The sequence below is a fragment of the Cherax quadricarinatus genome, chromosome 81 (assembly GCF_038502225.1).
Source record: "Cherax quadricarinatus isolate ZL_2023a chromosome 81, ASM3850222v1, whole genome shotgun sequence".
NCBI classification, from domain to species: Eukaryota; Metazoa; Arthropoda; class Malacostraca; order Decapoda; family Parastacidae; genus Cherax; species Cherax quadricarinatus.
In genome coordinates, this window is record NC_091372.1 from 1204152 (window position 1) to 1217810 (window position 13659).

Consider the following 13659-nt stretch of genomic DNA (forward strand, 5'->3'; position numbering starts at 1 on the left):
ATTTATCTATAAGTTACTATTGATCTAAGCTCAAACGACACCAAAAAAAATATGCCACTATTGAGAAAGAGACTCTAGCTTTTGTGGTGTCCTTGGAACATTTTGACGTGTATTTGGGCACTTCCCCATTTAAAATTAACATTTTTTCAGACCACAATCCACTCACCTACATAAATACAATGAAGAGTAAAAATGCTAGGATCATGAGGTGGGCTCTCAGAATCCAGCCTTACTCTATTAGTATACAACATATCAGAGGTCATTGTAATGTAACTGCTGATGCTGTCACGTCCTTAATTATCATTGTTACATTTAAATTAACGTAATTTTATGCCCGAATACCTTTTGTTACTTGCTACGTCAAATTCAGTAAAGTAACGTAATCTATCAAGCCCATGTTAACTATGTATACTCATGTCTAATTATTCTATTTATATATTCACAGTAGTGGTGATATATGTTGGTGTAGGAAGGAGACAGTTGGAGAGAGAAGCTGAGTGCTGAGTGTGTAGTGTTGTGTGGGCGATGTTAGTTGCCGAGTGGTGGAACAGTCCTGCCGCAGCTCCCCCCCCCCCTCTCTACACACCTTAGTTACGGCACTCAAGCTTTCTCGTAAGCAGATGTCCATACTGCCTCGCAATCCACTACCACTATTTAAGAGTGGAATGCCGTCTCCTGTCTATCGCACAAGACTGCTGTTCTAATATAGTCTCCACTACTATGATCGAACCTCAACGTGTCATGCTTGTCTACTGCCCTAGAACGAGGGGCATAACTTAATAGTGAAATAGACACTGTAAAATGTAAGAAGTGCTTGGCACAAGAGCGACTGATATTTTTTTTTATTAAATTGTGTTAATAAAGTGACATGAGTAATCAGTAATCATGTGAAAGACACTAACGCAACTCCTAGTGCGACCGTTTGTCGTGCTGGGGGGGTACTGCGACCCCTGAATGGGTCACAATGTATATAACCTGTTCATATTTTATATTGCTTATATTTGCAATATTAGCTAAATCGTAAATACAGTGGTCCCCCGCTTTTCGTAGTTCCCGGCAATCGTAAAATTCGCCAATCATAGGGGTATTTTCATATAAACATGGACTCGCTTTTCATAGGTTGACTCGCGAGTCGTAGTTAAAGTCCGGGGACGCGCACCACGGACGTGAGCCAGGGCGGCAGCCAGTCTGGCATTGTTTACCAGTGAGCAAAGGTCCCCTCACGTGCTCCAACGAAATATTTCATAATATTCCATTTATTTTAGTGCTTGCAAGTACTAAATAAGCTACCATGGCTCCAAAGAAAGCTCCTAGTGCCAAGCCTGTGGTAAAGAAGGTGAGAAATACAATTGAATTTAAGAAAACCATCATTGAACAATATGAAAGTGGTACAAGTGTGGCCGAACTGTCCAGGATGTGAAGGAAACCCTACACAACCTTATGTTCCATAGTGGCCAAGAAAAATGAAATAAAGGATGCTGTTGTTGCAAAGGGAGTAACTATGCTGACAAAAATGAGATCACCAGTACTGGAAGAGGTTGAGAAGTTATTATTGGTGTGGATAAATGAGAAACAATTAGCAGGAGATACTCTAATGACTTCGTTTATTTGTGAAAAGGCTAGGCAGTTGCATAAAGATTTGGTAAAGAAATTGCCTGCAAATAATGGTGGAGTGAGTGAATTTAAGGCCAGCAAAGGCTGGTTTGAGAGATTTAAGAACCGTACTGGCATACACAGTGTGGTAAGGCATGGTGAGGCTGCCAGTTCGGACCACAAGGCGGCTGAAAAATATGTGCATGAATTCCAGGAGTACATAGAGGCTGAAGGACTGAAACCTGAACAAGTGTTCAATTGTGATGAAACAGGCCTCTTTTGGAAGAAAATGCCAAAGAGGACCTTCATTACACAAGAGGAAAAGGCAATGCCAGGACACAAGCCTATGAAAGACAGGCTGACGTTAATGTTCTGTGCTAATGCTAGTGGGGATTTCAAAGTGAAGCCATTACTAATGTACCATTCTGAAAATCCCAGTGTGTTCAGGAAAAACAATGTTGTGAAGAGTAAATTGTGTGTGTTTTGGAAATCTAATAGTAAGGCATGGGTCACGAGGGAAATTTTCGTCGAGTGGTTCAATGAAGTGTTTGGCCCTAGTGTGAAGGAGTATCTCTTGGAAAAGAAATTGGATCTCAAGTGCCTGCTAGTAATGGACAATGCACCTGCTCATCCTCCAAACTTGGATGACCTAATTTTCGAGGAGTTTGGGTTCATCACAGTAAAGTTCTTGCCCCCGAATACCACTCCTCTCCTCCAACCCATGGACCAGCAGGTTATTGCAAACTTTAAAAAACTCTACACAAAAGCAATGTTTCACAGGTGCTTGACTGTGACCACAGACACTCACCTGACCCTAAGGGAATTTTGGAGAGAACACTTCAGCATCCTCCACTGCATAACCCTTATAGGTATGGCTTGGGAGGGAATGACTACCAGGACTTTGAACTCTGCCTGGAGAAAACTGTGGCCAGATTGTGTCGACAAGAGGGATTTTGAAGAATTTGGGACTGACCCTGTTGTAAAATCAATTGTGGCACTGGGGAGTTCCATGGGGTTGGATGTGAGTTTGGAGGATGTGGAAGAATTGGTGGAAGACCACAATGAAGAGCTCACCACTGAGGAGCTGCAAGAGCTTCAGCAGGAAGAGCAACATCGCAGCTCAGAATCTTGCTGCAGAGGAGGAAGAGAGATGGAAGAAGGTGCCTTCTTCAGAAATTAAAGAGATTCTTACTATGTGGGGTAAGATGGAAAGCTTTATGGAGAAACATCACCCTAACAAGGTTGTTGCAAGCCAGGTTGGCAACATGTACAGTGACAAAGTCTTGGGCCATTTTAGGGAAGTGTTAAAGAGATGCCAGAAACAGAGCTCTCTCCACAGTTATTTTGTGAGACAGGACTCCAGTGACTCAAGGTGGTCCTAGTGGCATTAAGAAACAGAGAAGAGAAGCAACCCCAGAAAAGCAAATGGTACCCGAGGTGTTGATGGAAGGGGATTCCCCTTCCAAACTATAAACAATCCACTCTCCTCTTCCAGTCTCCCATACACTAAGTAGAATCTCCAATAAAGGTAAGTGTTATGCTGTTAATGTTTCATTCATCATTTCCCATTGTATTGTTTATGTACTACATGTATATTTCATGTTAAAAATTTCTTTGTTTTAATACTTCTGGGTGTCAGGAATGGATTAATTGTATTTACATTATTTCTAATGAGGAAAATTGATTCGTAAATCGTAAATTTCGTTTATAGTAACGGCTCCAGGAACGGATTAATTACGAACAATGAGGGACCACTGTATATTGCTTTATATTATTATTTGACTTAGTTATATTATTAGTTAGGATATAACATTTATATATTATTCAGTGCTCATAGTTCCAGTGTTAAGTAGCTGACGGCCTTGTCTAACAATCGTTTCGCTTGTTTCCTTGCCCGCTTCTGTGTTGCTGGGCAGCAGCAGTCCACGGAGAGTCATGTGATCAGGATGGGGTGATCACACCTCACCTGGGGGAGAGTCTGCCTGGCCTGCGATCGCTCGTCTGTTTGACGTTGCTTCCAACAAGATGTGCCTCTCCAGCTCTCCATTGCTGGCCCTTGTTGGAAGATTGCCTCTGTCGCTTTGTTGTTGTTGGTTCTGTGCAACTCTGTTCACAGAACATAGCCTAGACTTAGTGATTTTCGACGCTGTACTGAGGTTGTGCGAGTCTCATAGACACTCTGAGAAACTCAGGTCCTGAGCTGTAGCTTCTGACCTAATCTGTACTGGTATCTGTGTACTGTCACAGTCGGGGATTTTCTTATGCTGAACTTAGATTCAGTAATATGGGATTTTTGTGACTTTCGTGGAGGATCTGCAGATGGTCCCTACTTAGTGTCGTTATATTATCTCCTTGTTCCTAATTCTGTGTTGCTGTTGCTTGTTATATTGCTGTTTGGCTTATCAGTCGTTTCTGATTGCCAGGATGGTCAAGAAGTTAGTTTATGTGAGGACTTTTAGTCAGTCACTGGTTAAGTATAGTCGAGTCTTGAGACATAGCAAACTACTTAGAGCACTTACACACACACACAAACTTACTTGTATATATATTAGTATTATGTTATTAAATGCTAACAATGTACCAAACGGTACTTAAAAGCCATAAAGATGTGAAATGTGCCTTCAGCACAATACTATTGTACATGAGAGAAGTGTAGGAACTTGTATCCTATATTATGTTCAATTGATTACTCTAATTTACTTTGATATTATACACCTAGACAACTTTATTGTTATTAATAAACTTATTAAATTTTAATTTCTTTAGTTAGTAGCCTACCAGTTGTAATCCTGAAGCACTATTGAATCTTACTAAATTCTAATGGATAATTGGACCAGGATACTGACTACTTGTTACAAAAACCCAGTAACAGGTTGGATGCTAGAAGGACAGTCCTTTCTAGTATTCACTGGAGATCTCTATCATTATTAGATATCGCATTATTTGTAACAAGTTCCATATGCAGACTTCCCTCCCAGCTTGCCTGGGATGATGTGGTCATAAACGTCACAGCTTAATTTTTGTTTTTACCTCAATAGTCATCTCCCACCAAGGCAGGGTAACATCTCTTAATGTTTATGTTAAATCAATAATCTTATAGAAAAATAAGAGATAATGAGAGTCTTACATGGTAGAGTAGGAGCAATACAACTTGTCAGCCGAAGCACAGGGAGTTGAGAGAATTAGAAATAGAGGAATCAATCATCAGTTGGAAATGACACCCTTCTGTATTTCCATCAATTAATTGGCTCCTCAAGCAAGCTCTTCTACTGCATCATTAGCTCTGAAACTTTTTGTCAAGTGGTTGGAAGTCTCAATGATATTTAATGAAGAAAAAATATTAGAAAAATTTTGTAAGAACATGTTGAGAGGAAAGTAGGAATGCTTACCTGTGAAACTGAAGGATAATCCTGGAGTGTGGAGTGAGTATAGTACTCACCATCATCGTCCATGTGACATTTACCATCATTCGGCTTAACAATACCGCCAAGCTGAAATCATTATCACCTTATGTAATGATGTTCCATAAAATTACAAACAAGGATTTTTTAATAAAATATACTGCAAGAACCTTATTCACTACACTATTATTACTGTACTGTGACAGCAGCAACTCCAATTATTTTATGACAAATTGCACAATACTTTTATACACAACTGTAATACCAGTAGTTATGTTTTGGCTGCTACCTTTATGAAAATATGAGGAAGGTGACACTGGGTACTTTTTAATTTCAGACCTGATAATATTCTTGCTAACACTTGTGGCAGGTGCGCACATCTCCACCATCGTTAAACTGGGAAATAACTGGTCTGTTAGCTTTAACCCCTAAATGGTCCAAACGTATACATACTTTCTTACTGATAGGGCCCCAAACGTATATACGTTTTATTTTTCCTGCCTCCAAATTTGGCACAATTGGCTTGAGATGCCTGGTCAGCATAGAATGGGTCTTAACACTCGGCATGCACCATATTAAAAAATCTGGGACCGCTTAGTACCTTGTGGGAGCACCAGTTAAATTGAGTGCCAGCTTGAGCTAACAGTGTGGCAAACATCAAGGATTCACTGATGTAATGTCATATTAACACTCCCCTTTTAAGAGGAAAGTGATGTTAACCCCAAGTTCAGGGTCTATCTGTCTTTGTCTGTCTCTATCTATCTCTGTCTGTCTGTCTCACAGGTACACACAAATACACTTATACATAGTGTAAATTACCTAAAATAACCTAAAAAATCCGAAGTGCTATACTGTGCTTGTAGATATAATGCATAAGAATACCTGTTGGTTCACAGTGGCTCGCTCTGAGACAGAGAGACAGGTAATCAGAGACTAAGATACAAGCTCATCAAATGTCACCTCTTATCTCTGCATCCTCGCTGGAGCCCATCAAATGTCATAGCTTATCTCGTCTTATCTCTACACCCTCGCTGGCGCCCATCAAATGTCATCCCACATCTCGCCTTATCACTGCCATCCCGGATGCTTGTCAGACACTTGTCTTACATAATGCTTCAAGGGAACTTTTTCCTTCTTCCTCCTCCTCCTCCTCCCTTCTTCTATACTCCTGTGTATCCAAAACATTGCTGGGACCTATACATACTTTGTATATATTCCTAGACAATCTAGGTAGTAGGTTGGTAGACAGCAACCGCCCAGGGAGTTACTACCGTCCTGCCAAGTGAGTGTAAAACGGAAGCCTGTAACTGTTTTACATGATGGTAGGATTGCTGGTGTCTTTTTATTCTGTCTTATGCAAGATTTCAGATATGTCTTGCTACTTCTACTTACACTTAGGTCACACTACACATACATGTACAAATATATATATACACACACACCCCTCTGGGTTTTCTTCTATTTTCTTTCTAGTTCTTGTTCTTGTTTATTTCTTCTTACCTCCATGGGGAAGTGAAACAGAATTCTTCCTCCGTAAGCTATGCATGCTGTAAGAGGCGACTAAAATGCCGGGAGCAAGGGGCTAGTACCCTCTTCTCCTGTATATATTACTAAATGTAAAAGGAGAAACTTTCGTTTTTTCCTTTTGGGTCACCCCACCTCGGTGGGATACGGCCGGTGTGTTGAAAGAAAGATTCCTAGACAATAGTAAATGACCAAGGCAGGTGTAAATGTCCATCTGTCAATGTGTTTGTGACAATTTGAGTACAATTTCAGTACCTAATATTAGTGTCAGAGCAAAGATTGGTTATGAAATAACAAGAACTACAATAAATTGTAATTATCAGAACATAAAAATAATATAAAATATAAAAATGAGAAAAAATGGTATCTCGGCAACACTTCTGCAAGCGGAAGGACTCGATGTTGCCATCAGGTAAGCATTAAGTGCCAACTTTGCAGCCTCATATCTCTAAGTACTGACCCTAATTTTTTTTTTATTTTAATCCTAAAACACTTAGAAAATTTTTATCTATTTCTATGAAAAAAAAAACTTTTTCAAAATATTTGGGGCACTGGGCGAGAGAACATATATATACGTTTGGACCGTTTAGGGGTTAAAGACCATCAGTTGCCCAAGGATCATCAACCCTTTGAGGGTCCAGACCCCCAAATTAAAAATTCCCCAGGGTCCAGGAATTAAAAAAAAAAATTGAAACGTTAGAGAAACTTTTTCTGATGGTAATAAAACAAAGTACAAAACTTGATAAAAAACTGATGAAATTGCACTCATGAATTTTGCTGTGGCAGCGATTTTTGCTGACTTTTGAGTCCTATTTTTGGCTAATTACTTTACTCCATTAGACCAAATTTTTAGTTATTTTGTTACTATGTGTTCCATTTTATCTACCGAGCACAAGAAATTACCCAATCAACTATTTCAACTACCCAATAAAGTGACTTGAAATTGGTAACTTGGTTAATTTCACACAAAGTTCAAAATATTCCAATTTCAATATAGGTTCCAGAATAAACAATGCAGGCATTCCTGGCACTAAACATTCTGTTTATTAGTTATGTTTCCAGGCTTTACACATGAATTACATTTTGTTTATTCACAAAGAATTTTTATTCATACCAAAAAATAGAAGATTTACTGTTATGCAATATTGTATAAATAATATCAGCACATTCATCAACACACATTTTAACCACAGCTGATGTGTACAGGATGCATGATGTGATTTGTCTACTCTTGAACATCGGCAAAACTCGAACATTTCTGCTAATTTGAGCTCAATTTCAAGCTATTTTCAGTACTAAAAATAATTAAAATAATCTCAATTTCTGTACTATATCTTTCATTCTATCACAGGAGATCAACAAACCACAAATACAACTGTAAAAGCCATACGAAAATACACCACAAAATTGCCGTTTTAATCTAAAAAAGTCGTAGTTTTTTCCTCATTAAGCACTGCTTGCTGCAGGATTTGTTTTATAAGATGCACACTTACCACAGATGCATGCTCTCATATCTAGGCTCAAATTTACCGCTCATACGCTTATACCCTGCCTCGGTCGGTGGGAGACGGCCGACTTGTTGAGAGAGAGAGAGAGAGAGAGAGAGAGAGAGAAAAAAAAAAAACCTTATCTGAGTGAAATAAGCTCATGACGTAGTACTATGGCTTAGATCCTGGTTTCAAAGCTGTAAAACTACGGGACAAACCCTCAAAAGGTTAAGGTTGCATGTCACCGGCACACTTCTTGCCAAGGACATTGTAATGAATAGATGAAAAGTGATCAATTTTGATCTGAGGAAGTGAGAATAGCACCAATTCTTTGGCCTTTAGCCAAGCTTCCTTGATGAATGCCTGATCAACCAACCATTGCTGTTAGCAGCCCACTGGTTCACACAGTTTGTTTGATCCAATACTTGCCAGAGTTAGTAATTCTGGTTACTCATGGAGGAAATTGAACAATTACCTTGCCATCACCAGCATAATGGAAGCCAGCATCAGTGGAGAAAACAAGCAGTCTACGAGCTTCCTGCCTCCAGTTGATGTTCTCCTGACAAACAATGGCTTGCATAATAGCATCAAAACCTCCTTCAGGTGCATCCAAGTTACCAGACACAGGAGCATCTTGAACTTTTTTCTGTGAAGAAGAATGGATGAAATACTTTGTAGAAACAAGTCATAACAGATATTACAGAAAATTAAAAGAACAACTTTCTACAATTTCCTAATTACATATGTTGCAGATGCACCAATTAAAAATTACTTTTTCATATAAATATGACATACAGTACAATTTCACATGCAGTACTTGTTCCTGATTACAACTGTTGTATAAAAAAGTATTATGTAAACTGAATCCCCTATGGGAAAGATAGGTCAGGTTACCTGACAAACAGGTTAAAATACTGCATTAACTTTTAAAGCTTTATTTTCCTGTGTATTTACCAGAGCAAACTTGAGAAAAAACTGTCCAAGAGCTGGAGAAATACCCATGAATTTTAATATTTATTGAGAAAACAGTCTTTTCCTCACTGTATCGTGCATTTAAAAGTACAGTGGACCCCCACCTTATGATATTAATCCGTTCCTGAGAGCTCATTGTAAGTCGAAATTATCGTAAAGCGAATTAATTTTCCCCATAAGAAATAATGGAAATCAAATTAATCCGTGCAAGACACCCCAAAGTGTGAAAAAAAAAAATTTTACCACATGAAATATTAATTTTAATACACACAAACTGAAGAAGATGTGCACAATTACTACTCTACTAAGAATAGAATACATGACACTTACCTTTATTGAAGATCTGGTGATGATTGATAGGATGGGAGGAGGGGAGTGTGGAAGTTATTGTTTAGAAGGGGAATCCCCTTCCATTAGGACTTGCGGTATTAAGTCCTTTTCCAGGGTTACTTCCCTTCTTTTAATGCCACTAGGACCAGCTTTAGAGTCACTGGACCTCTGTCACACAACAAATCTGTCCATAGAGGTCTGTACCTCCCGTTCCTTTAAGATTTGTCTAAAATGGGCCACAACATTGTTGTTGTAACAGTCACCAGCACGGCTTGCAATAGTTGTGTTAGGGTGATTTTCATCCATAAAGGTTTGCACTTCAACCCACTTTGCACACATTTCCTTAATCTTTGAAGTAGGCACAATGGATTCCACAACTGGCATAGGCTTCTCAGGGTTAGCCCCAAACCCTTCAAAATCTTTCTTAATTTCCATACTAATTCTCACCCTTTTTACCACATGGTTGGCACTAGAAGCTTTCTTGGGGCCCATGGTGACTTATTTTGCAGTTACAAGCAAAAAAAACACTGGGATAATATAAAATGTACCGAATGTATGTGTGGATGCGACTGCACTGGTTGGCTTGTAAACACTGTCGCTGAGGCCACATGTGGGATGGGTCCCAGACGAATCGCGTAAGGCAAGTTTTTTATCGTGAGACGAGGCAAAATTTTTGAGTTAAAATGTATCGTATGGTGGATTTAACCGTAACGCTATGTCATCGTACGGCGGGGGTCCACTGTAATAATTTTTTTTTTTTTAACAAGTCGGCCGTCTCCCACCGAGGCAGGGTGACCCAAAAAAGAAAGAAAATCCCCAAAAAAAGAAAATACTTTCATCATCATTCAACACTTTCACCACACTCACATTATCACTGCTTTTGCAGAGGTGCTCAGAATACAACAGTTTAGAAGCATATATGTATAAAGATACACAACATATCCCTCCAAACTGCCAATATCCCAAACCCCTCCTTTAAAGTGCAGGCATTGTACTTCCCATTTCCAGGACTCAAGTCCGACTATATGAAAATAACCGGTTTCCCTGAATCCCTTCACTAAATATTACCCTGCTCACACTCCAACAGATCGTCAGGTCCCAAGTATCATTCGTCTCCATTCACTCCTATCTAGCACGCTCATGCACGCTTGCTGGAAGTCCAAGCCCCTCGCCCACAAAACCTCCTTTACCCCCTCTTTCTAACCCTTTCGAGGACGACCCCTACCCCTCCTTCCTTCCCCTATAGATTTATATGCTTTCCATTTCATTCTACTTTGATCCATTCTCTCTAAATGACCAAACCACCTCAACAACCCCTCTTCTGCCCTCTGACTAAAACTTTTATTAACTCCACACCTTCTCCTAATTTCCACACTCCGAATTTTCTGCATAATATTTACACCACACATTGCCCTTAGACAGGACATCTCCACTGCCTCCAACCGTCTCCTCGCTGCTGCATTTACCACCCAAGCTTCACATCCATATAAGAGTGTTGGTACTACTATACTTTCATACATTCCCTTCTTTGCCTCCATAGATAAGGTATTTTGACTCCACATATACCTCAAAGCACCACTCACCTTTTTTCCCTCATCAATTCTATGATTAACCTCATCCTTCATAAATCCATCCGCCGACACGTCAACTCCCAAGTATCTGAAAACATTCACTTCTTCCATACTCCTCCTCCCCAATTTGATATCTAATTTTTCTTTATCTAAATCATTTGATACCCTTATCACCTTACTCTTTTCTATGTTCACTTTCAACTTTCTACCTTTACACACATTCTCAAACTCATCCACTAACCTTTGCAATTTTTCTTTAGAATCTCCCATAAGCACAGTATCATCAGCAAAAAGTAACTGTCAATTCCCATTTTGAACTTGATTCCCCATAATTTAATCCCACCCCTCTCCCAAACACCCTAGCATTTACTTCTTTTACAACCCCATCTATAAATATATTAAACAACCATGGTGACATTACACATCCCTGTCTAAGACCTACTTTTACCAGGAAGTAATCTCCCTCTCTTCTACACACCCTAACCTGAGCCTCACTATCCTCATAAAAGCTCTTTACAGCATTTAGTAACTTACCACCTATTCCATATACAGTGGACCCCCGCATAACGGACGCCTTGCATAGCGGACAATCCGCATAACGGACGCTTTGATCGCTAAAATTTTGCCCCGCATAGCGCCCAAAAACCCGCTCAGCGGCCTTCGTCCGAGACGCGTCCAATGTGCGGCCTGAGCCACGCTCACATGTTCCGCGGGTGGCATTGTTTACCAGCCAGCCTCCGCGGTAACATCCAAGCATACAATCGGAACATTTTGTATTATTACAGTGTTTTTGGTGATTTTTTTCTGGAAAATAAGTGACCATGGGCCCCAAGAAAGCTTCTAGTGCCAACCCTACAGCAATAAGGGTGAGAATTACTATGGAGATGAAGAAAAAGATCATTGATAAGTATGAAAGTGGAGTGCGTGTCTCCGAGCTGGCCAGGTTGTATAATAAACCCCAATCAACCATTGCTACTATTGGTGGTACAGCTGCTGCTGCTGCTGTATCACCATCAGCTGCTGCTGCACTGTCAGCTGCTGCTGCTGTACCACCGTCAGCTGCTCCTGCTGCTGTAGTACCGTCTGCTGCTGCTGTAGCATCATCTGCTGCTGCTGTAGCATCGTCTGCTGCCGCTGTAGCATCGTCTGCTGCTGCTGTACATCGTCAGTTGCTGCGTCAGTTGCTGCTGTAACAGCATCGTAGCATGTCTGCTGCTGTTGTAGCATCGTCTGTTGCTGCTGTAGCATCGTCTGTTGCTGCTGTACCACCGTCAGCTGCTGCTGCTGCTGTAGCATCGTCTGCTGCTGCTGCTGCTGTAGCATCGTCTGCTGCTGCTGTAACATCGTCAGTTGCTGCTGTAGCATCGTCTGCTGCTGCTGTAACATCGTCAGTTGCTGCTGTAGCATCGTCTGCTGCTGCTGTAACATCGTCAGTTGCTGCTGTAGCATCGTCTGCTGCTGCTGTAACATCGTCAGTTGCTGCTGTAGCATCGTCTGCTGCTGCTGTAGCATCGTCTGTTGCTGCTGTACCACCGTCAGCTGCTGCTGCTGTAGCACCGTTGTTGGTGTGGCTTATTGAGAATACCAAGAAACAATTAACCCCAGAGGATTTGCCACCCAGGATAGCCCAAAAAAGTCAGTGTCATCGAAGACTGTCTAACTTATTTCCATTGGGGTCCTTAATCTTGTCTCCCAGGATGCAACCCACACCAGTCAACTAACACCCAGGTGAACAGGGAAAATGCCTGGAACTAGTGCTCATATTGGTGAATTTAGAGCCAGCAAAGGTTGGTTTGAGAGATTTAAGAATCGTAGTGGCATACACAGTGTGATAAGGCCTGTTCTGGAAGAAAATACCAAACAGGACCTACAGTACTCAGGAGGAAAAGGCACTCCCAGGACACAGTGTCTCATCAGTCATTGCTGCATCTTCAATAAAGGTGTCATTTATTCTTCATTTAGTAGTGTAGTACATGCACAATATATATTGTGCATGTACTACTCTACTATTGTGCATGTATCCTTCTCTTTGTGTGTAGGAAAATGTATATTTCATGTGGTAAAATTTTTTTTTTCAAACTTTTGGGTGTCTTGCACGGATTAATTTGATTTCCATTATTTCTTATGGGGAAAATTCATTCACATAGCGAACATTTCGCATAACAGCCAGCCCTCTTGCACGGATTAAGGTCGCTATGCGGGGGTCCACTGTACTTGCAACATCTGCCACATTGCTCCTCTATCCACTCTATCATATGCCTTTTCTAAATCCATAAATGCAATAAAAACTTACCTACCTTTATCTAAATACTGTTCACATATATGCTTCAATATAAACACTTGATCTACACATCCCCTACCCACTCTGAAACCTCCTTGCTCATCTGCAATCCTACATTCTGTCTTACCTCTAATTCTTTCAATTATAACCCTACCGTATACTTTTCCTGGTATACTCAGTAAACTTATTCCTCTATAATTTTTACAATCTTTTTTGTCCCCTTTCCCTTTATATAAAGGGACTATACATGCTCTCCGCCAATCCCTAGGTACCTTCCCCTCTTTCATACATTTATTAAACAAAAGTACCAACCACTCCAACACTATATCCCCCCTGCTTTTAACATTTGTCATGATCCCATCAGTTCCAGCTGCTTTACCCCCTTTCATTCTACGTAATGCCTCACGTACCTCCACCACACTTACATTCTGCTCTTCTTCACTCCTAAAAGATGGTATACCTCCCTGACCAGTGCATGAAATTACCACCTCCCTTTCTTC

General features: G+C 40.5%; 1 protein-coding gene across 5 annotated transcripts in view; it reads right to left on the reverse strand.

Annotated features, from left to right (window-relative positions):
• mys (position-specific antigen beta subunit myospheroid) overlaps positions 1-13659 on the reverse strand; it is a gene marked incomplete at its 3' end in the record, with an annotated part of 123672 nt that overhangs the window by 65000 nt on the left and 45013 nt on the right. For all 5 annotated transcript variants that reach the window (XM_053792721.2, XM_053792726.2, XM_070102256.1 and 2 more), the window contains 2 exon segments: positions 4983-5084; positions 8481-8651. In XM_053792721.2, coding sequence (XP_053648696.1) covers positions 4983-5084; positions 8481-8651 — 273 coding nt within the window.